A 24,634-nucleotide genomic window follows, 5' to 3' on the forward strand; every position below is an offset into this window, starting at 1 on the left:
CTTCTGGCTATTATAAATAAGGCTGCTATGAACATAGTGGAGCATATGTCTTTGTTATTTGTTGGGGCATTTTCTGGGTATATGCCCAGGAGTGGTATAGATGGGTCCTCAGGTAGTGCTATATCCAATTTTCTGAGGAACCGACAGACTGACTTCCAAAGTGGTTGTACCAGCTTGCAACCCCACCAACAATGCAGGAGTGTTCCTCTTTCTTCACATCCTCGCCAGCATCTACTATCACCTGAGTTTTTGATCTTAGCCATTCTGACTGGTATGAGGTGGTATCTCAGTGTTGTTTTGATTTGCATTTCCCTGATGACTAAGGATGTTGAACATTTCTTAAGGTGCTTCTCGGCCATTCGAGTTTCCTCAGTTGAGAATTCTTTGTTTAGCTCTGTACCCCATTTTTTAATGGGGTTATTTTGTTGTTTGGTGTCTAATTTCTTGAGTTCTTTGTAAATATTCGATATTAGCCCCTTATCGGATGTAGGATTGGTAATGATCTTTTCCCAATCTGTTGGTTGCCGTTTTGTCATGTTGACAGTGTCCTTTGCCTTACAGAAGCTTTGCAATTTGATGAGGTCCCATTTGTCTATTCTTGATCTTAGAGCATAAGCCATTGGTGTTCTGTTCAGGAACTTTTCCCCTGTGCCTAGGTATTCGAGGGTCTTCCCCAACTTCTCTTCTAATAGTTTCAGTGTATCTGGCTTTAGGTGAAGCTCCTTTATCCACTTGGAGTTGAGCTTTGTGCAGGGGGATAAGAATGGATTAATTTGCATTCTTCTACATGTTGACCTCCAGTTGAGCCAGCACCACTTGTTGAAAATGCTGTCCTTTTTCCACTGGATGGATTTAGCTCCCTTGTCAAAGATCAAGTGACCATAGGTGTACGGGTTCATTTCTGGGTCTTCAATTCTATTCCATTGATCATCCTGTCTGTCTCTGTACCAATACCATGCAGTTTTTATCACTACTGCTCTGTAGTACAGTTTGAGGTCCGGAATGGTGATTCCCCCAGAGGTTCTTTTATTGTTGAGAATAGTTCTTGCTATCCTAGGTTTTTTGTTATTCCAAATGAATTTGTAAATTGCTCTTTCTATCTCTATGAAGAATTGATTTGGAATTTTGATGGGTATTGCATTGAATCTGTAGATTGCTTTTGACAGGATGGCCATTTTTACTAAGTTAATCCTGCCAATCCAGGAGCATGGGAGATCTTTCCATCTTCTGAGATCTTCTTCAATTTCTTTCTTCAGAGACTTGAAGTTCTTGTCATACAGATCTTTCACTTGCTTTGTTAGATTCACTCCAAGATAATTTATTTTATTTGTGGCTATTGAGAAGGGTGTCATTTCCCTAATTTCTTTCTCTGCCTGTTTATCCTTTGAATAGAGGAAGGCTTCTGATTTGTTTGAGTTGATTTTATGTCCAGCCACATTGCTAAAGTTGTTTATCAGGTTTAGGAGTTCTCTGGTGGAAGTTTTAGGTTCACTTAAGTATACTATCATATCATCTACAAATAGTGAAATTTTGACTTCTTCCTTTCCTATCTGTATCCCTTTGACTTCCTTTTGTTGTCTAATTGCTCTGGCTAAGACTTCCAGTACTATATTGAATAAGTAAGGTGAGAGTGGGCAGCCTTGCCTAGTCCCTGATCTTAGTGGGATTGCTTCAAGTTTCTCTCCATTTAGTTTGATGTTGGCTACTGGCTTGCTGTATATTGCTTTTACTATGTTTAGATATGGGCCTTGTATTCCTGATCTTTCCAAGACTTTTAACATGAAGGGATGTTGAATTTTGTCAAATGCTTTCTCAGCATCTAGTGAGATGACCATGTGGTTTTTCTCTTTGAGTTTATTTATGTAGTGGATTACATTGATGGATTTCCGAATATTGAACCATCCCTGCATTCCTGGGATAAAGCCTACTTGATCTTGATGGATAATTGTTTTGATGTGTTGTTGGATTCGGTTTGTGAGAATTTTATTGAGTATTTTTGCATCAATATTCATAAGAGAGATTGGTCTGTAGTTCTCTTTCTTTGTTGGGTCTTTCTGTGGTTTAGGTATGAGTGTAATGGTAGCTTCATAGAATGAATTGGGTAGTGTTCCTTCTGTTTCTATTCGATGGAATAACTTGAAGAGGATTGGTATTAGGTCTTCCTTTAAGGTCTGAAAGAATTCTGCACTGAAACCATCTGGCCCCGGACATTTTTTGGTGGGAAGATTTTTAATGACTGTGTCTATTTCTTTAGGCGTTATGGGACTGTTTAGGTGGTTTATCTGCTCCTCGTTTAACTTTGGTACCTGGTATCTATCTAGAAAATTGTCCATTTCCTCCAGATTTTCCAATTTTGTTGAGTATAGGCCTTTGTAGTAGGATCTGATAATTTTTTTAATTTCCTCTGTTTCTGTTGTTATGTCTCCCTTTTCAGTTCTGATTTTATTAATTTGAATGCTGTCTCTGTGCCCTTTGGTTAGTCTGGCTAAGGGTTTGTCTATCTTGTTGATTTTCTCAAAGAACCAGCTCCTGGTTTTGTTGATATTTTGTATAGTTCTTTTTGTTTCGACTTGGTTGATTTCAGCCCTGAGTTTGATTATTTCCTGCTGTCTACTCCTCTTGGGTATACTAGATTCTTTTTGTTCTAATGCTTTCAGGTTTGCTGTCAAGTTGTTGATGTATGCTCTTTCCAATTTCTTTTTGTGAGCACATGTTTTGATATGATGTGTCCTCATTTTCATTTAAATCTAAAAAGTCTTTAATTTCTTTCTTAATTTCTTCCTTGACCAAGTCATCATTGAGTAGAGCATTGTTCAGTTGCCAAGTGTATGTGGGATTTCTGTTGTTTTTGTCTATGTCAAAGACAAGTCTTAACCCATGGTGGTCTGATAAGGTACTAGGGATTATTTCAATCTTTTTGTACCTGTTGAGGCCTGTTTTGTGACCAATTATATGGTCTATTTTGGAGAAGGTACCATGAGGTGCTGAGAAGAAGGTATATTCTTTTTTTTAGGATGAAATGTTCTATAGATGTCAGTTAGGTCCAATTGGTTCATAACTTCTGTTAGTTTCATTGTGTCTCGATTTAGTTTCTGTTTCCATGATCTGTCCATAGCTGAGAGTGGGGTGTTGAAATCTCCCACTATTATTGTGTAGGGTGCAATGTATGCTTTAAGCTTTAGTAAAGTGTCTTTTATATATGTGGGTGCCCTTACATTTGGGGCATAGATGTTGAGAATTGCGAGTTCCTCTTGGTACATTTTTCCTTTGATGAATATGAAGTGTCCTTCTTTATCTTTTTTGATTACTTCTGGTTGAAAACTGATTTTATTTGATATTAGAATCGCTACTCCAGCTTGTTTCTTGGGACCATTTGCTTGGAAGATTGTTTTCCAACCTTTTACTCTGAGGTAGTGTCTGTCCTTTCCACAGAGGTGCGTTTCCTGAATGCAGCAAAATGTTGGGTCCTGTTTACGTATCCAGTCTGATAGTCTATGTCTTTTTACTGGAGAATTGAGTCCATTGATATTAAGAGATATTAAGGAAAAATGAGTGTTGTTTCCTGTTATTTTTGTTATTGGCAGTGGAGATATGTTTGTGTAGCTACCTTCTTTTACGGTTTTTAGAAGATTACTTTCCTGCTTTTTCTAGGTTGTAGTTTCCCTCCTTGTGATAGAGTTTTCCACCAATTATCCTTTGAAGTGCTGAGTTTGTGTTGAGATACTGTGTGAATTTGGATTTGTCATGGAATATTTTGGTTTCTCCATCAATAATGATTGACAGTTTTGCTGGGTATAGTAGTCTGGGCTGACATTTATGTTCTTTTAGGGTCTGTATGATATCAGTCCAGGATCTTCTGGCTTTTATGGTCTCTGGTGAGAAGTCTGGTGTAATTCTTATAGGTCTGCCTTTATATGTTACTTTGCCTTTTTCCCTTACTGCTTTTAGTATTTTTTCTTTGTTTTGTACATTTGATGTTTTGACTATTATGTGGCGGGAAGTATTTCTTTTCTGGTCTAAACTATTTGGAGTTCTGTAGGCTTCTTGTATATTTATGGACAGCTCTTTCTTTAGGTTAGGGAAGTTTTCCTCTATCATTTTGTTGAGGATATGTACTGGTCCTTTAAGTTGGGAGTCTTCCCCCTCATCTATTCCTATTATCCTTAGGTTTGGCCTTCTCATTGTGTCTTGGATTTCTTGTATATTTTGGTTTAGTAGCTTTTTGTATTTTGCATTTTCTTTGACAGTTGTGTCAATGTTTTCCATGGTATCTTCTGCACATGAGATTCTCTCTTCCATCTCCTGTATTCTGTTGGTAATACTTGTGTCTATGACTCCTGATCATTTTTTTAAGTTTTCTATCTCCAGGGTATTCTCCCTTTGTGATTTCTTTATTGTTTCTACTTCCATTTTTAGATCCTGCATGGTTTTGTTTAATTCCTTCTCCCGTTCCGTTGCATTTTCTTGCAATTCCTTAAGGGATTTTTGTGTTTCCTCTTTAAGGGTTTTTATCTGTTCTTTGAGAGTGTTATTTATGTCTTTCTTAAAGTCCTCTATCATCATCATGAGAAGTGATTTTAATTCTGAATCCTGCTTTTCTGGTGTGATGGGGTGTTCAGGGCTTGCTATGATGGGGGAACTGGGTTCTGATGATGCCATGTAACTTTGGTTTCTGTTGCTTACGTTCTTGTGCCTGCCTTTTGCCATCTGGTTAAATCTAGTGCTACCTGTGCTTCTGTCTCTGATTGTAGCCTGCCTTTCCAGTTGTCTTGCTTGTGTTTGGTCTTCTAGGGGTCCAGATGTCTCTATGATTTTTTCCAGCTGCACTGATTACGGTGGTATCTCTAGGATGCCTCAGAATATGGTGCCTCCAAGGTAGCAGTCCAGCTATTTGTCTGCTGTTCTGGTTGCAGTGTCTCCTTTTGGATATCTCAGGATATGTTGTTTGACACTCTGAGTTCAGTTGTTCCTCTGTAGCTCTGGGTTGAGTGGACTTTCCTGTATGTCTCAGGCAGAATCCAGGGTCCACACAACTGCAGACCTGGCAGAGGTCTGGTTTAGGCCTCAGACCAGGGAGATGGGCAGAAGGTGGGTGCTAGCCGTCAGGGGCGGGGGGGGGGTATCTGCTGGATTCTGAGCACTCAGGGCACCCAGCTATGAGTTCAGGGTAGTATGTGGGTTTTCCTACCTAAAGCTGGTTGTGGGATCTGTGGAGCCCCCAGAATGTGTCTGGCAGCAGTAACTTGGGTGCACTCACCAACAGGCCTCAGACAGGAAGAGAGGCGCGCGGCTGCAGGGGAGTGCTAGCACTGGCTATGGGTTCTATGGATCCCCCAGAATGTGTCTGGAGGAATCCGGGTTGTACTCACAAGCTGGCCGAGCAGAGGTCCGGCCCAGACCTCAGCCGTAAAGTGTTTTTATTCGACTCAACCACTGGATGAAGAGCTTACCTTTGCAGACCCTTCTCAGTAATTGCCTTATTCTGTAAAGCAGGGGGCACACGTTCAAAATCTTTGCTGAAATTTGCTACCCAGCTAGAATTGAGTTTGTTTGTTAAATTATAATTTGATACTATATTCTTTTTTACTTTTCTATTTTTTATTTGCCTCAAATTTTACCACCATTTTATTAATTGCTTCCCTCACCTATTATATAACAAATATTTGTTTAATTTACACCTACCTACTATGTAAGTAAGATTGTAATTTTAATCAGCTTGGTTACCTGCAATTAACATGCTGGCATGTTAATTTTCCCAACTGAATTTTGATATTGAAAACTTCATTTTCAGTACAGTTTGAACCACTGTGATGTAAGCCAGACATCTAAATGATTGAGCCCTAAATGCTATCCACTCTTTTGACTGGGCTTGTTTCGCTCAATACTTGATTCCAAGGTTGAAAAAAAAATCATGCTCTTTTCTACCAATTTCTATTTCATACAGCGTCATCTCTTTCTTTCTCTCTCTGAAAGAAATAATATAATTAATGGCATGAGTCTTAATAACTAGTTACATGAGATTTAATGACATTGTAAGTCAGCATTACATTATCTTTCTCTAAGTCTCGGGAGCAGGGAGGTCTACTTCTCTAGGACCCGGAGAACCATGTTAGACACAGGCTATGAGGACTCCACACTGTCCTCCTCTCCCAATGTTGATTCTAATTCTCTGGGCAGATGACTCCTGAAGGGAGCCAGGAAAGGAAGCATGTTTGAGCAGCTGTCAGCTTGAAAAACAAAGTGGGGAACAAGTGTAGTTATTTTTCCATAGGGATGATTTCCTTTACACATGAGAAATTCACTGATAAATCATGACCCCGAGGCTTAAGCAGTATCCTGAATCTTTCAAAGTAGTGAGATGATGATAAAAACGTATCCAAGGTGAGGTAGAGAAGAGGCAAGATTATGCTGTTTTATTTAATGTTTGACTGACATTTTCTGCAAGTAGAAGCAAATTAGAGAAGAAAGAACTTCATAGCTAACACATTAAAATGCTTTTCTATGTGCTTCATTTTTTAACACCTAATACCAAAGTCTGTTACTATCTCTTTGGATGGGAAACTTATAACTGTTGAAATAGTATCCTGGTTTTTCTTTTTCTTTTCTTTTTTTTTCTTTTTTTTTTTTTTTTTACTTTCCCTTGGTCTTCATACTGTGCATGAGCCTTGTGATGTACAGGAGCTACTAGTTACAAATCCTGAGTAGCTGGTGCTGAGGGGTGCGATCAATTTGTGCTAGAAAACAAATATATGATATAGTCATTTGGAGCCAGTCATTAAGCATGGGAACCCCAAATAAGAAAACAGTAGCAAAAAATGTGTTGGGCCAGTCAAAGCATGAAGATAGTTAATAAATGTAAGGATAGGTAATACAGAAAATTACCATCATCTTGTGGATATTAGCTTTTGAGGCAGGAAAGCAAAGAAGTTAGTCTACTGGGGACGGATGTGGAGAGGGAAAGGAGTCATAGAGTTTCTGTGTAAATGAACACAGTGTTCCTACATTGTTAGTGGTCAGATTTTCTCAAACCAACATTGTAACCTTTGTACATTGACTCATATTATCAGAATATCCCCATCACTGGACTGTACTTTCTATGGGCATTACTCTGTGAAAGTTATCTTATTTTTTTCTGATTTGTAAATGTCATTTGTTGATAAGTATTATAGTCGATCTTAAGGGTTTTTTTTAAATATAAGAAAGTAATTCAAGTAAAAAACATTTATTGTGGCTTATTTTCTTGAAGACACATGAGCTAAATACATTTCTGAAATCAAATGAAAGCTTCCAGGTTTGGCAGGGCCAACCAGTGAATAAATCCCCAATGAGTTGATTTTTTTTTTTAACAGAATCATCTCTCAAATATGACAGAAGCAACCATTTGGAAACTGTCATTGACTGGCAGATCACCAAACAAAATGATTCTCATTAATTTTAGCCTTGTTAAATTCATCTCCTGTAAATAGTTGGTGATTGGGCAGGCAATTGACCCACCATCCTTACCACTGGGACTAGCTGAGGTTTTTCAAAGTAGAATATGAATGAACAGTGTACTTAATATGGTAAAAATCAGTTTATATGATGGACAATTTCCAAACTTGCAAAACACACAGGAAAGAAATATATTAGGAATGTATTCTATACAGACAAAAGAAAAAATGGACAGTCATTTCCTTTGCTTCAAAACTTAAAGACAAAAGAAGATGGTCTGATTCCTTACTTGAAAGAAATGTACATCAAGAAATGATTATTTTTTTATAATGCCTGAGGAAGTTTTTCCTTCCTCAGTTATTAATGATTGAGGAGAATATATGTGATTCTTTCAATTACACAAAAAATAAATTAATTTGATTAGTCTCTTTAGACATTGTTTTCCAGTCTCATGAACAAGACAAGCTTTCCAATGAGTGTCATAATAAATACAAATACATATACTTTCCCACCTAAGACAGCTTTAAGTTAAAGTCTACCCAGGATATTAATTACAATTAATTAATACCCAGCATATTAATTACAAAATTAATCCTCTATATCTTATATATATATATATATAACAAAAAGTGGTTTTTATCAATGATGTGAAAAGTAAAAATTGATATTTATGATATTTTCCTGAGTGAGTAGACCTCCAACTCACTGTACCACATGCACGACTTTAGAAGATCTTTGATAGGTTTCCATATTTTGAAGGATTTGACCCATGGACTCCCAATGGCAAGATGACACAGCTTCTTCCCAGTTCCAGCTGAAGCGGCTTTCTTTCAGGAACGGGGAGCACTTGCATGTCTATTATTAAGATGTTCTTGCTTATAACTGGAGAAATGGTCAAAGCTGACTCTCCTTCTCTTGTTATTTTTGTAGATGTTCGAAGAAGAACCATTTATGAGTATCACCGAGTAGAACTACAAATGTCCAAAATTACCAACATTTCAGCTGTGGAGATGACCCCGCTCCCCAGTAAGTCAATTTCAGAGAGTAAGATGGGAAGAATATTTTTCAAGTTTGACAGTTGGATCTGTTGAATAAGTTGGTTTATAATTATCATGTTCAGCATGGAATCCTAATTGTGCTTGTCAAAATGAGGATCCTGACCCTGAGCATGCACAGGGATGCACAGGGATGGGTTTGAATGAATAGTCTCTCCCCCTTCCTCACTTCAATGAGCCTTGATGACTCTGTTCTCTCCTGTTTCTTAGCATGTCTCCAGTTCAATAGTTGCGGTCCTTGTGTGTCCTCACAGATTGGTTTCAACTGCAGTTGGTGTAGCAAACTTCAAAGGTAAAGCAATAATTTATAAATACCATATTTTGTATTTAGAAAGACTTGTTCCCTATAAACACTAAGTGATAAATTTTGTGAACTGTATAGATCCTGTATTGCATTAGTGTGAACATATATGTGTGTGTGCACGTTAACATACATGTATTTTAGGTATGAACATATAGGCATAATTAGACTAACGTGTAAAACCAATGGGCTTGGAAAAGGAGATTTCAACGTATTCTTTTGTCAAATGCTTAAAATGACTAGGAACCTCCGTAATCTATAAGGCCAGAACCTGACATAGGTTTATAATTTTTTACAGGGCTTAAAATACATCATGATGTATATGCTAAGCCTTGGATGGATAGTATTATCTCTTCTTCTACAGAAAACATTATATGAACTATACTTTCTACAACAGTGATATATTTCAGTAATCAAATACACATTGTTAAAATTTTCCTATCAAGTATCTGAAAGGTCATTAGTCAAGATTACTGATGGTGGCTAAAGTTGACATCACTTGACATTCCCATGATTAGAATGTGTTTGTTGTCATTTTGACCTTGTACTCTAATTGGCTTGAAACTTAAAATGCATAGTTTACTCATGTCAAAAATATTTACAGTTTTTTATCAGTGGTAAAAAAGATTGTTCAATCTCAGGGGTTTTAAAGAAGCTGAAGGGTGTAAGATATATATGACACTGGAAAGAAGATTGCCGCTCCTCAAAATAATGGATGGACATACTCCAACCAAAAACTTGTATAAATTAGTGAAACTGAAATGAGTCAAGGAGGGATCACCTCAGTGGTTGACTCTGAGAAAAGCAGAATGCATTAGTCAGAGTTCTCTAGTAAAATGAATGACTAGAATGGCTATAAATTATATATAAAGGGCTGTATTACTTCCACAATAAAGCTCTAGGAAGATCTGCTATGGATGTCACTTTGTTCACTGAATGATTGTGCACATCAAGTATGTCCAAGGTGCTTGAAAAACAGTAATGAAGAACATGAACAGGATCCCTGCACCCAGATGGAGTTACAGCTCCCATCATTAAGTCATCTTCTCCCTCCAAATGATGTTGCTTAGTGGCTTGCTAGATAGAGGACAGATGCTGGCCCTTCATTCAGCTGTGGCAGCATTTCTGCCATGCTAAAGGCATGTTAAAAGACATGTTAAATGTTACTGAAAGAAAAGATAGAGTACACAATTTTCATGACAGTAGGAAACATTTTTATTTTATTACTTTTATTTTTTTACAGTCCAGTCGTTACTTCCTCCTGGTCTTCTCTTCCACAGTTCCACATTCCATTCCTTCTTCCCCTGTCTCCAAGAGACTGTCCCCACTCCCCACCCCACCACTGCCAGGCCTCCCCACTCCCGGGGTCCTCAAGTATCTCTAGGGTTAGATACATCTTCTCTCACTGAGGGTAGACAAGGCAGTCCTCTGCTGAATAGGTGTTGGGGGCCTCTTACCAGCTAGCCTCTTACTTCTGTATGCTGTTTGCTTGGTGGCTCAGTATCTGAGAGATCTCAGGCGTCTGGGTTAGTAGAGATGACTGGTCTTCCTATGGGGTCACCCTCTTCCTAAGCTTCTATCCATTTCCTAATTCAACCATAGAGGTTCCTTACAGTTGGGATCATTGGTTGGGTGTAAATATCTGCATCTGTTTCAGTCAGCTGCTTGTTGGGCTTCTCAGAGGACAGTTATACTAGGCTCCTATCTATAAGCACACTATAACATCAGTAATAGTGTCAGGCCTTGAAGCATCCCCATGAGATGGATCCTAATTGGGTTTGTCACTGGACCTCCTTTCCCTCAGTCTCATCTCCATTTTTGTCCCTGCAGTTCTTTTAGACAGGAACAAGTCCAGGTCAGTGTTTTTGACTGTGGGATGGCAACCCCATCCCTCCACTTTTATGCCCTGTCTTTCTACTGAAGGTAGATTCTACAACTTTGCTCTCCCCATTGTGCGACATTTCATTTTTAGCTGGCTTACTTCAGAGTAACCACTGCAGTATGGCAGTTAGAACAATGTTTATGAGAACCTTAGTTTTGCTTTTAATTGAACATGTTGTACTAGCCATTTCCTTTGAGAAATGTATTTCAAATAATGAAAAACCAAGCAGGCAGTTAACATTTTTCAAAGCAGATTTTAACTGAGTTATGTATGTAGAGTGGGCAGAGCCATTATAAATCAAAGATTGGTGCTTATATGTATATTTGCTAAGATTTTGTGAAGATCACAGGCATATCAGAAATCATTCAAAATTTGTTTAGATACTGACTTCTGAAGTAAAAAATGCTAAAAGTAACTGAGTAAAATATACTAATCAACCATATTTATAGCTACTTCAAGATCAAAACATCCCAAAGCATTACCATTAGGATAAGGGTTGTTGATGTTTGCAGATTTGTTCATATCCTTTGCATGTTTGCTAAAGGTAAAGACCATGTATAATATTTCCTTTTATCTCCTTTGTCCAGAAATACATTGATATTATATTATCTAATTATTAAATTATGACTAGTTTCTGAATAAATAAATCATGTATAGGTTTTTCTGGGACTCAAGGATATATAAGAGACTTCTAGTCCTAAGGCCATAGTTTTGTGGAAAACCAGCACAAATTCATGACCCTTATTAGCTATGATGGTTTTGCTTTGGTTTGTTATTTGAAATAGGGTGTTACTCTATAACCTAGCGTAGCCTTGAACACTGCATCATTCTGCCTCAGATTTCTACATAGTAGGGCAGCAGACATGTACCATTTTTGGATAATTAGAATTTCTGCCTAAACTAATGTTTAAGTAAGTGAACATTTTGAAGTCTTGCCTAGAAACATATCTAATGTTAACCACTTTAGAAATATGCATTCTATTGAAATACATATTGTTACTTTGAAAAAATCAATTTTCAATCAAAACATACCCATGAATTGAAATTCTCTTCTACTGTTAGTTTTTTTTATTTTGTTGAAAGATTACACAGACAGATCCATACTGAAGAGTTTTGTATTTAAGAGTATTATATTTAAGAGTACATTTTAAAAGAATATATTGTCAGAGAAAGCCAGGGTGCTATGGCTAAGATACTTCTTCTGGTTGCCCAGCCTGGTAAGTGATAAGTCTTGATACTGAATTTTAATCTGTGTGACTTCTGGCTTTTGGGGGTTTTTTGCTCACCTAGTCTGCTTGCATCTGACAGTTAGATGCATTAAGCAAGCTAATTTTAAAACAGTACATCCTTGATGCTGCAAGAAAATTGGATGACTTTTCAAAATGGTACAACCAAGATATAAAGAAGGGTCACCTCATGCCTAAGACCTGTGCATATTATTTACAACATAGTAAATGGGATACAGGAAGTGATTCCTAGGAGTCTACTGACTCCTAACAACACAAGTATGTATTTCTAAATGTTACTGGTTATTATTGTGTTGGATATGGAGACTCAGATTTGAAATATCCGATTCAGTTTTAATTTTGAGCAACCCAGTTATATACATTCCAAAATGTGTCTCATTAATTGGTTTAACTATGGCTCATTGCCTTTTATTCACGTTAATTTCCCCACTGCATTTTACTAATTTCTCCGTAGACCTGTAAGCTTCCAAACCCAGCTTTGCTGTTCAGCAGTATTTCTGCAGACTTTGGTACATTTATGAAAAAATACTAAACAAAACAAGAGACATGTTAGACTAAGTAGCACAAATATCACCCTGGTTGTTTGATCCCACTATTCTTTCTTTCTTGCCTGTGTTCATTTGGCCTCGACTGATAATAAGCAACTAGCAATTACTCAACTCTCAAATTGAGCTTGCTCAAAAGAAGATTTAATTTAATTGTTTTGTTTATTTCCGTTAATTCCCTCTTTGAGGGAGCAAAAATTAAGACAAAATATATGCCATGGCTGGCCCAGTGTCTAAGAGGATTTGCATTACAAGTACACATAAGAAGATCTGGTACTGAAAGAACTTAGTGAAAATACTTAGCTCATGTTTTTCGAGGGAGCTGTGTGTTTATTCCCTCTCTGTGAATTGAGAATATTTGAGCTAATCATTTTAATTTTAGCATGTATCGTCCCATCACAAACATTCAAGAATAAAGACTCTGTTCAAGTTCCTGTTTAAGACTATATATTGAGTAGGACAGAGGGAAGGGAGGAGGAGGGAGGGAGAGAGGAAAAGAGGAAGTGAAAGAGAGATAAAGGGAGAAAGAGAAGGGCAGAGAGAGAGAAAGAAAGGAAAGAGAGACATTTAGTTCACTAATAAAATTTATGGTTTTGGCATGGGGAAATAGTCTTTGAGCAAATACATGTAGAGTAGTACTATTGGGAGCTACAGTAAGAGAAACAAACAGGGCACTGAAAGCAGATATATAAAACATTTTAAGAAAAGAGTTTTACTGACTTGATTTTTACTTGATTTTTAAAACTAGCCATATAAAGAATGGTTTCATTATCATCTTTGTATACATATAGATCATTGTACTTTCTTCAAATGTATGCCCAATACCCAATTTTACCCCTACTCCATGTGCTGACCACATCTTCCCAAATAATTTTTTGCTTTCATGTCACATAAATATTTACATGTGTTTGTATCAATATTAATACATTATATATGTATATGTATTTTAAAACTAGATTCTACAGGAGATAAAGCATACTTGTCTTTTGTAACCCACTCCTGTCCCCTTTCCTTTTTGCACCTTCAAGGAGACATTGGCCTGATCAGTCACTCTCATCCAAAAGTGAACTTTTAATTAAGATAAATTTTCACTATTAAAATATTTGCTCATTTTACAGCATATAGGTTATCTTGTTTTACAAGGCACTGATTTAAACAGTGAGAAATCACAATAGTCAAGTGCTGATCAAAGCCATAGCTCTTGTAGAGATCAAAGTTTAATTTAGCAAACTAGAAAGTAAATAAATTAATAATTACATGGGTCTCAGATGATGACAAGTGTTCAATTGGAATTGAAAAGGTGGTAGTTGCTGTAACTAGCTGGCCAGGAAGGACTTTTAGAAGGAAGCAATAACTCCAGCAGGGTGAAAGCTAAGTCTACTTCAAATAGAATGGCCTTGAAGGGGTCAGACTTGATTGCTGAAAAAAAAAATGCAGCTCCATCATAAGCTGGGTATGGAAAGAAAGGGGGCTTATGGGAGATCTCGGCCACTTGGTATGGAGGGTGTCTTATTCTCAGGCCAGAAAGCCTTTGGGTTTAAACACTTAAAGAGGAGAGGAGTGAGTTTGTTACATTTTACAAGTGTAGCTCTGGAAGCTCAAAAATTATATTTCTTTGTCTGTTTGTAGAGTGAGTTATAGAGAAGAGGGAGAGAGAGAAAAAATTCATACTTTCTGAGAAGATTGCTGGGGCTCTAGCAACAGTATTATTCAATGTCTTTATTAAAAAGTATTAATATTTAGATTGCTCAAAATTTTATGATTTCCAGTATATAAAGTAAGTATGTCTGGTTAAAGATATGAAATATGGCTGTATGTATAGTTCTGAAACTTTTCCTACTGATAGGAATTATATATTTGGTGATATATCAGATACAATAAAACATTTTAATAAACGCCAATTATAGCGTTCCATGGTAACCTTTGCTTGGACAACATGAACTGGAAAGAGAATTGATGTCATCTTTTCATTGAAGACATTAAAGAACCATGAAGTTTTAATAATATGTAGCCAATGATAATGTATAAGTTGCTCATATGTCTCGAACTGAAGACTACAATAGACACAGTACAGACTGAGACTGTAGTGTATTCTCTATTCAGTATATTCGTCTTTCTATTTATCAGGATATACCGATCTAGTCAGTCAAATTTCAGGAAGATCACAGAGTTAAGTGAGTATTCCAGAGCTTTTCAAAAGAGTGAAAATATCCATATCTCCACTGGAATGGGGTCAGGTGTGTGGCTTTGATAAACCCAGATGAAATGTCAGGATGGGTGCACAGTGACAAAGACAATTAACAATAAATACAGGACAGAATAATGTGCTACCATTTGATTTCAACATGCTTTAAATTCAAGTGGCCCCAATTTTCAGACATTGTCAGCTATTAATTTTAGAAAAGGACAGTCATAAAGACTGTCAAAATGCAAGACCTAATACTGCCTGATAAGGTATTCATATTTAGTGGTCCAGGAAGCAGCTTAAAAACTCAACTTAGTAATAAACATCTTTATGCATCCTGAGATGGTATGAGGACATGGTAGAAATGATGGTTAATATTAAAAACATAATTATATTTTCCCCTTAGTGGTTTTGATAAAGTTATGTGAAACAGTGATTCCTCATTTGAAAGTGAGGCCTACTACACAAAAAATTATGTAAATAAAAATATTTGCTATTAGCCAGGTAAATGGTAGTTTCAATTGTCAACTTGATATAGTCTAGAATCACCTGGACAGAGTTTCTATGGATTTTCTAGATTAGGTTGACCTGTGGGCATATCTGTATGGGATTGCTTTGATTGTGTTAATTGATATGGGAAAGTCCAGACCTCTGTGAGAGACAACATTCCCTGGGCTTGAGGCACTGAATTGTACAAGAGCAGAAAAGGCAAAGTACGTCCTAGAGTAATACATACATTCATTCCAAGTCTTGACTATGGATGTAGAAAGTTGGTTTAAGTAACAGTCACCTTAAAATTCCCAGCAGTTATGTTCCTGTAATTGTGAGGGGGAAAAAACCTTTACCCCAAATTTGTTTTTTAATTAATTATTTTATTTAGGTACATTCCAGCTGTTGCTCCCCTGCCAGTCCCTAATCCCACAGTTCCTCATTCTATTTTCCCCTCCTATTGCCTCTGAGAAGGTATTCCACATCCCATCCATCCCCTTCCCTAAGTTGCTTCTTGAAAGGTTATTTTTTTATCACAAAACACCAGATCTTTCGTACTTGCTAACGTTCCCACTTTGCGAAATCTAAGGCAAGAACATCTGGAGTGTGAAGTTGATCTAGGCTCCACATGAGACATTGCCTCAAAAAATGCCAAACATCAGAATAATATTTTTTAAACAGTATTTCTTGAAGAAGAGCTTGACCTCAAAAAGAGGATGCTTCTGGACCAACCTTGTATATAGTAAATAAATTCATTAAAATCATTGGAACGTCTTTTAGTTCTTAATTTTCAAAGAATTATTGCTCCTAAAGTGGCCATCCATTTTTTAAAAGAAATCATTGTACTTGTGGAAATGCCTTACAACCATGATAAAATATTTTGAGCATAATACCTATAGATAGTAAATTGAATTACTTTATTTTAGTGTAAACCCTTTTATAAGAACTGTTTTTAACGACTCTTAGTGGATGGTTTCAATGGGGATTTAGTTCAAGAGAAATACAGATAGATTACTGGAAAACCAGGACTTTATTTTAAAAGTAGTTAATGCTACGTGAGAGGGGGACTAGTAAGGGGCAATATTTGGTATGTAATTAATTGATTAATCAATCAGGAAAAAGAGTTGTTAATGCTATTTACTGGTACAAACAAACAGGTAACACGGAGGTGGAGGCTACAAGGACAGTTCAGACTCCAACACCAGAGATACATTAGCCTGAGCCTGATAAAGTATCTGAAGGGAAATCAAAGCCCACTTGGGAGAAATGAGGTTTCTTTTTATACTTTTCTGATAAGGAGGGGATGTTCCCAGTTCAAGGCTACAGCCATACTCATGAATTTCCAGGCAGCAGGCAGGCAATGAAATGTGAACCAGGATGTGTGGAAACTCACTTCCCAGAGATCTTGTCACCTGGATTCTCTTTGCTGGGCATAGTGTCTCCCAAATGTGTCAATCAGTATCTTTAAAAGGGGAGAGCAGCAACTAAATTCTGTCATTAATTGGATAAAGTGAAACACTTAAACAAAATGATTGTTGAAGAAACTAAACTGTCTTCTGTGTTCTGACTTGAGCTACCTTGTACCTGCTCCATGAGCTGTTGTAGCACTGCAGTGGGAATGGTATCTCCCATGAAAGCAGTTTGAAGTATCTTTGAAAATAGAGAAAATAATTGAAAAAGAACACTTATCAGTCTGGCAATAAGATTTCTCTTTGGGGAATGAGGTTAGAAGTAGCCATTGAATATCAGCAGTCATTTCTCTGTATTTCATTTGGCAAGATTGGAATTTTTATTATATACATAGTATGCTAATACAACAAGAAACAAATAATCAAAGAACGAGAAACAATTTCAATGGTATTGGTACTATTATTTCAAAAACTCGAAAGTTAACTTTTTTTTAAGCCGAGAGTTAAGCTGGGTGCATATCTACATCTCCTTCTGGGATAATATTTGTTGTATTTGCTAGCTTTTTGAATATAAAATATATGTGATTCTTTTCTTTACATCAAAAATATTGTGTTGAAAGTATGTGCTAATACCTACCTAGCATACATTTTGCATTTTTTTTGTTACTTATTCCTTGGGCCAGTGATTCTCTGTCAGAATCAGAGACGGGTATGAATACAGAAGAGAAGCCATTTTCCTTTTTTCTGTATTCTAAATAGGTAGATCCTTAAGCAATGTTGGTGATAATTAAATACAACCTGAAACCACGAAGGCAGCCTTTTAAATTGTTTTTGATTTTCCAATCAACAAACGCTATGCTTGCACTTCATCTGAGCACCTTTTGGCTAACCAGAGAGATAAATCTGTAGTGCTATTTAGTGTTACATGTGTTTATAACAGCTTTTTCAAGAGTGTTCAATGATTTGAAAGTTTTGGTTCTGTTAACCAACCATGGAAACTACATTCCTTGTGTTTATAATTGAGAAAGCTTTACTTCAACAAATTCAATCTAATGAACCGATAAGGAATATCTTAAAATGGAAGTGTTCAATATTAAGTTTAATTCTATTCTGGTAGCTTTCTGACATTAATAAAATAATGAGTTTGCCTGGAATAATTAAAAGTTAATTGTTTGAGAATAAAACTATGTATGCTCAATTTTATAAAACAGTAGGTGCTAAACTATATGGGAACAAGAATATAGTTCTTAAAGAAAAAAGAAATAAACATTTTTAAAGCAAAGTTCACAGTTGTCAAATGCTAAAAACAGCTGACACAAGATTTGAATAATGAGTAACTGAAGACTGACAATATTCTGGTGAAAAGAGTGATATGATGTTTAATGAAAACAGCAGCCAAACTTGTTCATAGTGTATTTGCTTTGCTTAGAATCTCATATTAAAATTTAGAAGGACCTTCAAAGCATGTCATAATGATACTCAAGCCAGTGCTTCAACATTTACATAAAAAGTAAGAAATGTTATTAAATTATTTTCTCATTAGTTTACCTTTCATTAAAATGTATCCTCTAGCAAAACAAAATAGGACTATTTCATAATCCGAAAGGAACATTATCCTCATTTCATTTCTGTTACTGTAATAGCCAAAGCAGGGCAGAATATGGGTTTATTTCATTTTACAGTTGCAAATTCTGGACCACCACTAAGATCCACGGCAACAGGAGCTTGAGACATTTGGTAATCTGCCATCCATAGTGAAGAACAGAGAGAAACAAATGTGTGCAGGAGTTTTCTTTTGAGATTCCAAATCGTGGAGTGGTACTCAGCTCTCATGAAATTTAGTAGTGAAGCAGTGCATGTACTAATCACAATACTTACTTTTGTAGTTCTAGAAACTTCACTCTTAGCTTAAAGGTATATATCTTTGTAAAATTACACATCTCTTTGAAAAACCTAGAATCCATTATAGGGGAAACATAAAGTTTGATGGTTGAAAAAGATTAACATTCTTGTGTTTCCCTCTCTGGAGGTTTATAGAAAAAACTAAGAGACTCTGGAGATCCATGAGATTCACTTTTTTCTCTCCTAGAAAGCTACATTTCTGTTTATCGCCTCAGCTCTTGATTTTTCTTTTCTGTGACAATTCATGGTCAAGGGACAACTTTTTATTCTCCCCATGAATCACATCCCTGACAATAACAATTTCTGAAGATTGGCTCTCTTAAAAGTACACAGTTTATATTACTAATGTGATGCCTTGTGATCCCCCAGAGAAGACCTCAGTATTGCCCTGTGCCCCAGTCAGAATGAATCCATCCCTCTTCTTCACTCTAGTAACATGTGGATTTCTTTTATTATTGTTCCGATTTTCTTCTGCTGCTGCTTTTCCTGCTAAACTGCAGAGTACGAGGAGACTGTTTGAAGGGTAGAGATGCCATATACATAGATATATTAAAGGCACTTATCATAATTACATTTTGCTTTATGTGTATTCTGTATCATATGCTTCCTGAAAACCTTTTCCTGCTGCTACCATCTGTCAGTTTGACTGTCCTGTTGATCTTCACAGTTATGTGAAAAGCTGTTAGGACCCTTGTTTCCTAAATTAAGTAAATGATAATTAAGGAGTTTGAACCTAGGTTACAAAAATGTCATGAATAGAGCAAGAGGGTTCTTAAAATTAAATATAGGATGAACATTTGTGGAGATGAAAATGCATAAAAGTTAGGGCTAAAATTTTAAGAAAAATAAGAACTTCTCAAGTATTGCATAAGCTATATGGGCAATCTGAAACTTAGGAATAAGGTCTCTGGAGAAATTGTCATTATCCCACTCACACTAATTACCATCTAAAACATATCAGGATGCTTGATAATCACAAAGTGTTTTGAAGAACACAGAATTGGTGTTTTAACTGTAGTTAGGATTATGTTCATGCAGAATGTAGTGTGGACAAGATAAGAGTTTTCATAAAAAATAGCAATCACAAATGAAACAAATAAAATAGCACATAGAATTTTCATGGGAATACATACAAGGTTTGGAAATAAACAATTTAAAGCATCTGCATCACAAAGGTATATAAGAACTTCACTGTGTGGGGAGAATTCTGACTACTCTTCTTTCCTGTGTTTCATTTTCGACGTATTTACTAGAGTGTGAATCATCAGGATACTACTGCCTCCACCTCATAAACTGAAGCACGCATGTGGTCTGTGCAAAGAAATAGTATTTGGGGGACTAAAAGTATTATATACACTTTAGCCTTTACTGCATAATTATGAACCTGAATTACCCAAACTCATAATGGGATCAAGAATGTACATATATTTGGAGACAGCTTTATCATAGGAAATTTTGTTAACAAAGTTTATTGAAATTGAGAGCATCTTTGCACATAAGAGAACAATGCACTGTGTAAAGGAAGAACATCAGAACTGTCTCTGCCCTAAACAAACAGCTGGATTCTCCAGGACAAACCTAACTGGGGCTTATCCTCTCTCCATCCAGCCATTTTCTTTCTTTTTCAGACCTGGAATGTTTTCCCAATAAGTTACATGATCATCCCACCAAATGCCATTCTGACTGCCTGACACTCCTTGCTGTTGTCTGTTTGCCATGTTTGGTACTCTATAATGTTTTAATACATTTCTCTTCCATAATAGAAATCCTATGAAAGAGTCTATATGGGCTCTAGACAAATTGCTTTCTGACCTGTTATGAAGGGCAGTTTGCAAAGAAATGAAGGATATGTAATATGTAATCAATGTGTTAGCTAATAAGCAAAGTATATATTCACACCAAATGTGGAAGTAAATATTGAGTCAGGTTTTGATGGGCTTGATGAAGTATGCAGGGATGCCATATGAATAAAGGAGGACATTGAGGGAACAGTGGTTCTTGGGGACTGTGGGGAGGGTGGGGAAGAGAAGCTCACAGAATTCATGTGACATATGTGAAAAGGATGACTGTTTAGAAGACAGTTTGGGGTAGAGGAGAGCAAAAAAGAACAAAGCATTATAGAATGTCATAATGAAAGTAAGGCTAGTGTGTGTTAGTGTGTTAACTTAAAACAACAATAAAAAAAAGCTGAAGAAAAGGTGTCCAGCTATGAATGCTTGCGCTAATACAACTTGGCACTGACTATTTTATGAAGTGGAAAATTGCTTCACATTCCAATTCTTAAATTAAATTTTAAAAACTCTCATTTTTTTTGCTGTCTTTGATAAGACAGAACATTGGTAAAGATGAGCTGCATAAAAACCCAAATAGAGTTAGCATTTAGTAATTTGATATTTTATATGCCCAAAAAGTTTGATGTAGAATAAAAGTAGGTAGTATAGAAGAACACACTCTTTTATGACCAAAATTAATCCTAAAATTGGAAGGAATTTAGTACTGTGTTGTAAGCCATTTATTTGCTAAGAATCTGGGTCTTGTGTCCACAAAGACCACTTCTAAGCTTTTAGGTGAGTCTGCAGATGGATAATGAACAGATCAGAACAAAATTGCTAAAAGAAAACCAAACATTCTAAAATCCCCCTATGTAATCTACTACTATGTAATACTATGTAGTCTATTACTGTTTCTATAATACTACTAACATTATATGTCGAGGGTCTTGGGAAACAACTTGGGATAAAGTGTGTGCTGTGCTCCATGAGGATCAGAGTGAAGATCCCTAACCTGTGTAAAAGCTGGGCAGATGGGGCATCTTGCCTGTCCACCTAGAACCTGGAGGCAGAGGCAGAGGCAAAGAATCTCTGGAGCAAGATCTCTAGCCAGGCTGTCAAGCTTTGAACTCCAGAATTACCAAGAGATCCTGCCTCAGAAAATAAAGTAGAAAGTGACCAAGAAAGGCACCCAATATCAATTTTGACACCTCATGTGCACTTACACACACATGAACTAACATACATGAAAGCATACATACACATACCAATGCATACAATATGTACATATATGTGCAAAACACAAAGAACAATTATACATCCTTGCTTTTCAGCAAGAGCTCAAAGTCAAGACATTGTATATGCCAAGCAAGCATTCTGCTACTGAGGGACACCCATCACCACCATCCCACTTCCAAAGCACTGAAAGCACAACTTGAAATCCAAGAGATAAATTGATTTTATATAGGTATTAATGAACACAAAAACAAATGCATCATAATATCTAACATTTTTATGTATCTAAATATGTAATTCAGTGTTCTCAGACATGACGCTATTTAATAAGCAGACAACCTTGGTAACACAGCAGCAATTTCTATTAAGTCTTAAAAAAATGTTTCCATAAAATTTAATGTATTTATTCTTAGAATAATAATTCTTTAAAACTTTGAAGTTGAAATTAAATTGGCCCTTTTATTGGAAATGTGAGTGGGAAAACAGAAATGATCCAAATGAATTACTGATATTCAACGAAGAATCTTTGTATATTGAATGGTTAGTGCAACTGAATATTGACTGTGATATATATTTATAAAAAGACATTTTAACTTAACAGGAATATTAGAAAAGTTATCTCAGATAGTCTCTTAAAAGATATAAAATTATAGTTATAAAGGAGGATCTTTCCAGAAATATCTATTAGTATTGTATTTATTAGTTTCCTTGTACAAAGCACAAGTCCAAGTGGCTAAAGGACCTCCACATAAAACCAGATACACTGAAACTAATAGAAGAGAAGGTAGGGAAGACCCTCGAATAACTAGGCATAGGGGAAAAGTTTCTGAACAGAACACCAATGGTTTATGCTCTAAGAAAAGAATTGACAAATGGGACTTCATCAAATTGCAAAGCTTCTGTAAGGCAAAGGACACTGTCAATAAGACAAAACAGCAACCAACAGATTGGGAAAAGATCTTAACCAATCCTACATCCGATAGAGGGCTAATATCCAAGATATTCAAAGAACTCAAGAAATTATAGTCCAGACAACCATATAACCCTGTTGAAAAATGGAGTACAAAGCTAAACAAAGAATTCTCAACTGAGGAAACTCAAATGGCTGAAAAGCACCTTAAGAAATGCTCAGCATCCTTAGTCATCAGGGAAATGCAAATCAAAACAACCCTGAGATACCACCTCACACCAGTCAGAATGGCTAAGATCAAAAACTCGGGGGCTAATAGGTGCTGGCCAGGATGTGGAGAAAGAGGAACACTCCTCCATTGTTGGTGGGATTGCAAGCTGGTACAACCATTCTGGAAATCAGTCTGGCAGTTCCTCAGAAAATTGGACATAGCATAACCTGAAGACCCAGCTATACCACTTCTGGGCATATACCCAGAAGATGCTCCAACATATAACAAGGACATATGCTCCACTATGCTCGTAACAGCCTTATTTATAATAACCAGAAGCTGAAAAGAACCCAGATGTCCTTCAACAGAGGAATGGATACAAAAAATGTGGTACATTGACACAATGGAGTATTACTTCGCTATTAAAAACCATGAATTCGAGAAATTCTTAGGTAAATGGTTGGAACTAGAAAATACCATCCTGACTGAGTTAACCCAATCACAAAAGAACACACATGGTTTTTACTCACTGATAAGTGGATATTAGCCCAAAGGCTTGAAATAGCCAAGATTCAACTCACAGACCACATGAAGCTCATGAAGAAGGAAGACCAAGAGTGGGTGTTTGATCCTTCTTAGAAGGAGTAACAAAATACTCATGGGAGCAAATGTGGAGCCAAAGTATGGGACAGAATCTGAAGGAGGGGCTGTCTGGAGACCATTCCACCTGGGTATCCATCCCATGTGCAGTCACCAAAGATAGACGCTAATATGGATGTCAGGAAGTGCATGCTGACAGGAGCTTGATGTAGCTGTCTTCTTAGAGGTCTACCAGATTCTGACATATTCAGATGCAGATGCTCACAGCTAACAACTGATCTGATCAAGGGGTTCCCAATGGAGGAGTTAGAGAGAAGACTGAAGGAGCTGAAAGGGTTTGTGGAGCCATGAGGAGAGCAACAATACCAACCAACCAGAGATCCCCAGGGTCTAAAACACCAGCCTGGGAGAGCATAGGGAGGGGCCCATGACTCCATCTGTATATGTAGGGGAGGATGGCCTTGTTGGGCATAGGTGGGAGAGGAGATCCTTGGTCCAATGAAGGCTGAACACTGAGTAGGGGGGGGAATTTGAGGGTGGGGAGGTGGGAGTAGGGGTTAGGTGGGGGCACATCCTCATAGAAGCAAGAAAAGGGGGAATGCGAAAAGGGAATACCCCTGGGTGGTGGGGGTAATGGGGTAAGGGGATAAAATCTGATATATAAATATAATATCAAAAAAAAGAATGCAGTTCTTACAAAGGGGAGGAAGGATATAAAATTATAGTTACAAAGGAGGGTCTTTTCAGAAATATCTATTAGTATTGTATTTATTAGTTTTTTTCATTATTATCATTTGTGTGTATGTGTATGTGAGTGAGTGTGTGTGTGTGTGTGTGTGTGTATACATGAAATGAATAAATGTCACAGGAAAACTTTTGGGAGTCTTCTCTCCTTCTGACTTGGGTTTCAGAGTTAAACTCAGATCATCCATCATACTTTAGGAACAAGCGCCTCTGTCCATGCAGGCACCTCACCAACACAAGATTTTGTATTTTCTAGTGATTATGATTTACATAGTTATGATATCTGCTATTACATGCAGCAACTTGGAGGAACATAAAGTAAGAATCCATTGCTTTCTCTTGTTCTCTGACTGATATCATATGTCAAATGAGCTCATATTACTTGTCCAAAAGATTTAATGACACTATAAAATACAATGATAAGGAGCCTGTATTAATTAACGAGCAAAGTGTCCAAGAGAATCAACAACATGATTATGAAACTCGTTCTTCTTAAGTAGGAGGAACACTTAGAATATGAAATTCTAGACACAACTAGATTGTCTTTAGTGGAGGCGTAGAGCCAAGCCTTCTCGCCTTAACTCCCTTTATTAGCTCCCAACTACTGAAGTCTCTGACAAAATATAGCCTGAACTCTGGCAGTGGGAGAAAGTCAGTGATAAATTCATGCTTTTCTGGTGAAAAACAAAAACAAAAAAAGAAACCTTCTGTAGCTAAA

At 36.8% G+C, this 24,634-nt stretch overlaps 1 protein-coding gene across 2 annotated transcripts in view; it reads left to right on the plus strand.

Moving 5' to 3' along the window:
* Plxdc2 (plexin domain containing 2) overlaps positions 1-24,634 on the plus strand; it is a 366,505-nt gene that overhangs the window by 275,873 nt on the left and 65,998 nt on the right. For both annotated transcript variants that reach the window (XM_034510583.2, XM_034510585.2), the window contains exons 8-9: positions 8,362-8,457; positions 8,697-8,778. In XM_034510583.2, coding sequence (XP_034366474.1) covers positions 8,362-8,457; positions 8,697-8,778 — 178 coding nt within the window. The remainder of the gene's footprint in view (positions 1-8,361; positions 8,458-8,696; positions 8,779-24,634) is intronic.

The sequence above is a fragment of the Arvicanthis niloticus genome, chromosome 8 (genome assembly GCF_011762505.2).
Source record: "Arvicanthis niloticus isolate mArvNil1 chromosome 8, mArvNil1.pat.X, whole genome shotgun sequence".
NCBI classification, from domain to species: Eukaryota; Metazoa; Chordata; class Mammalia; order Rodentia; family Muridae; genus Arvicanthis; species Arvicanthis niloticus.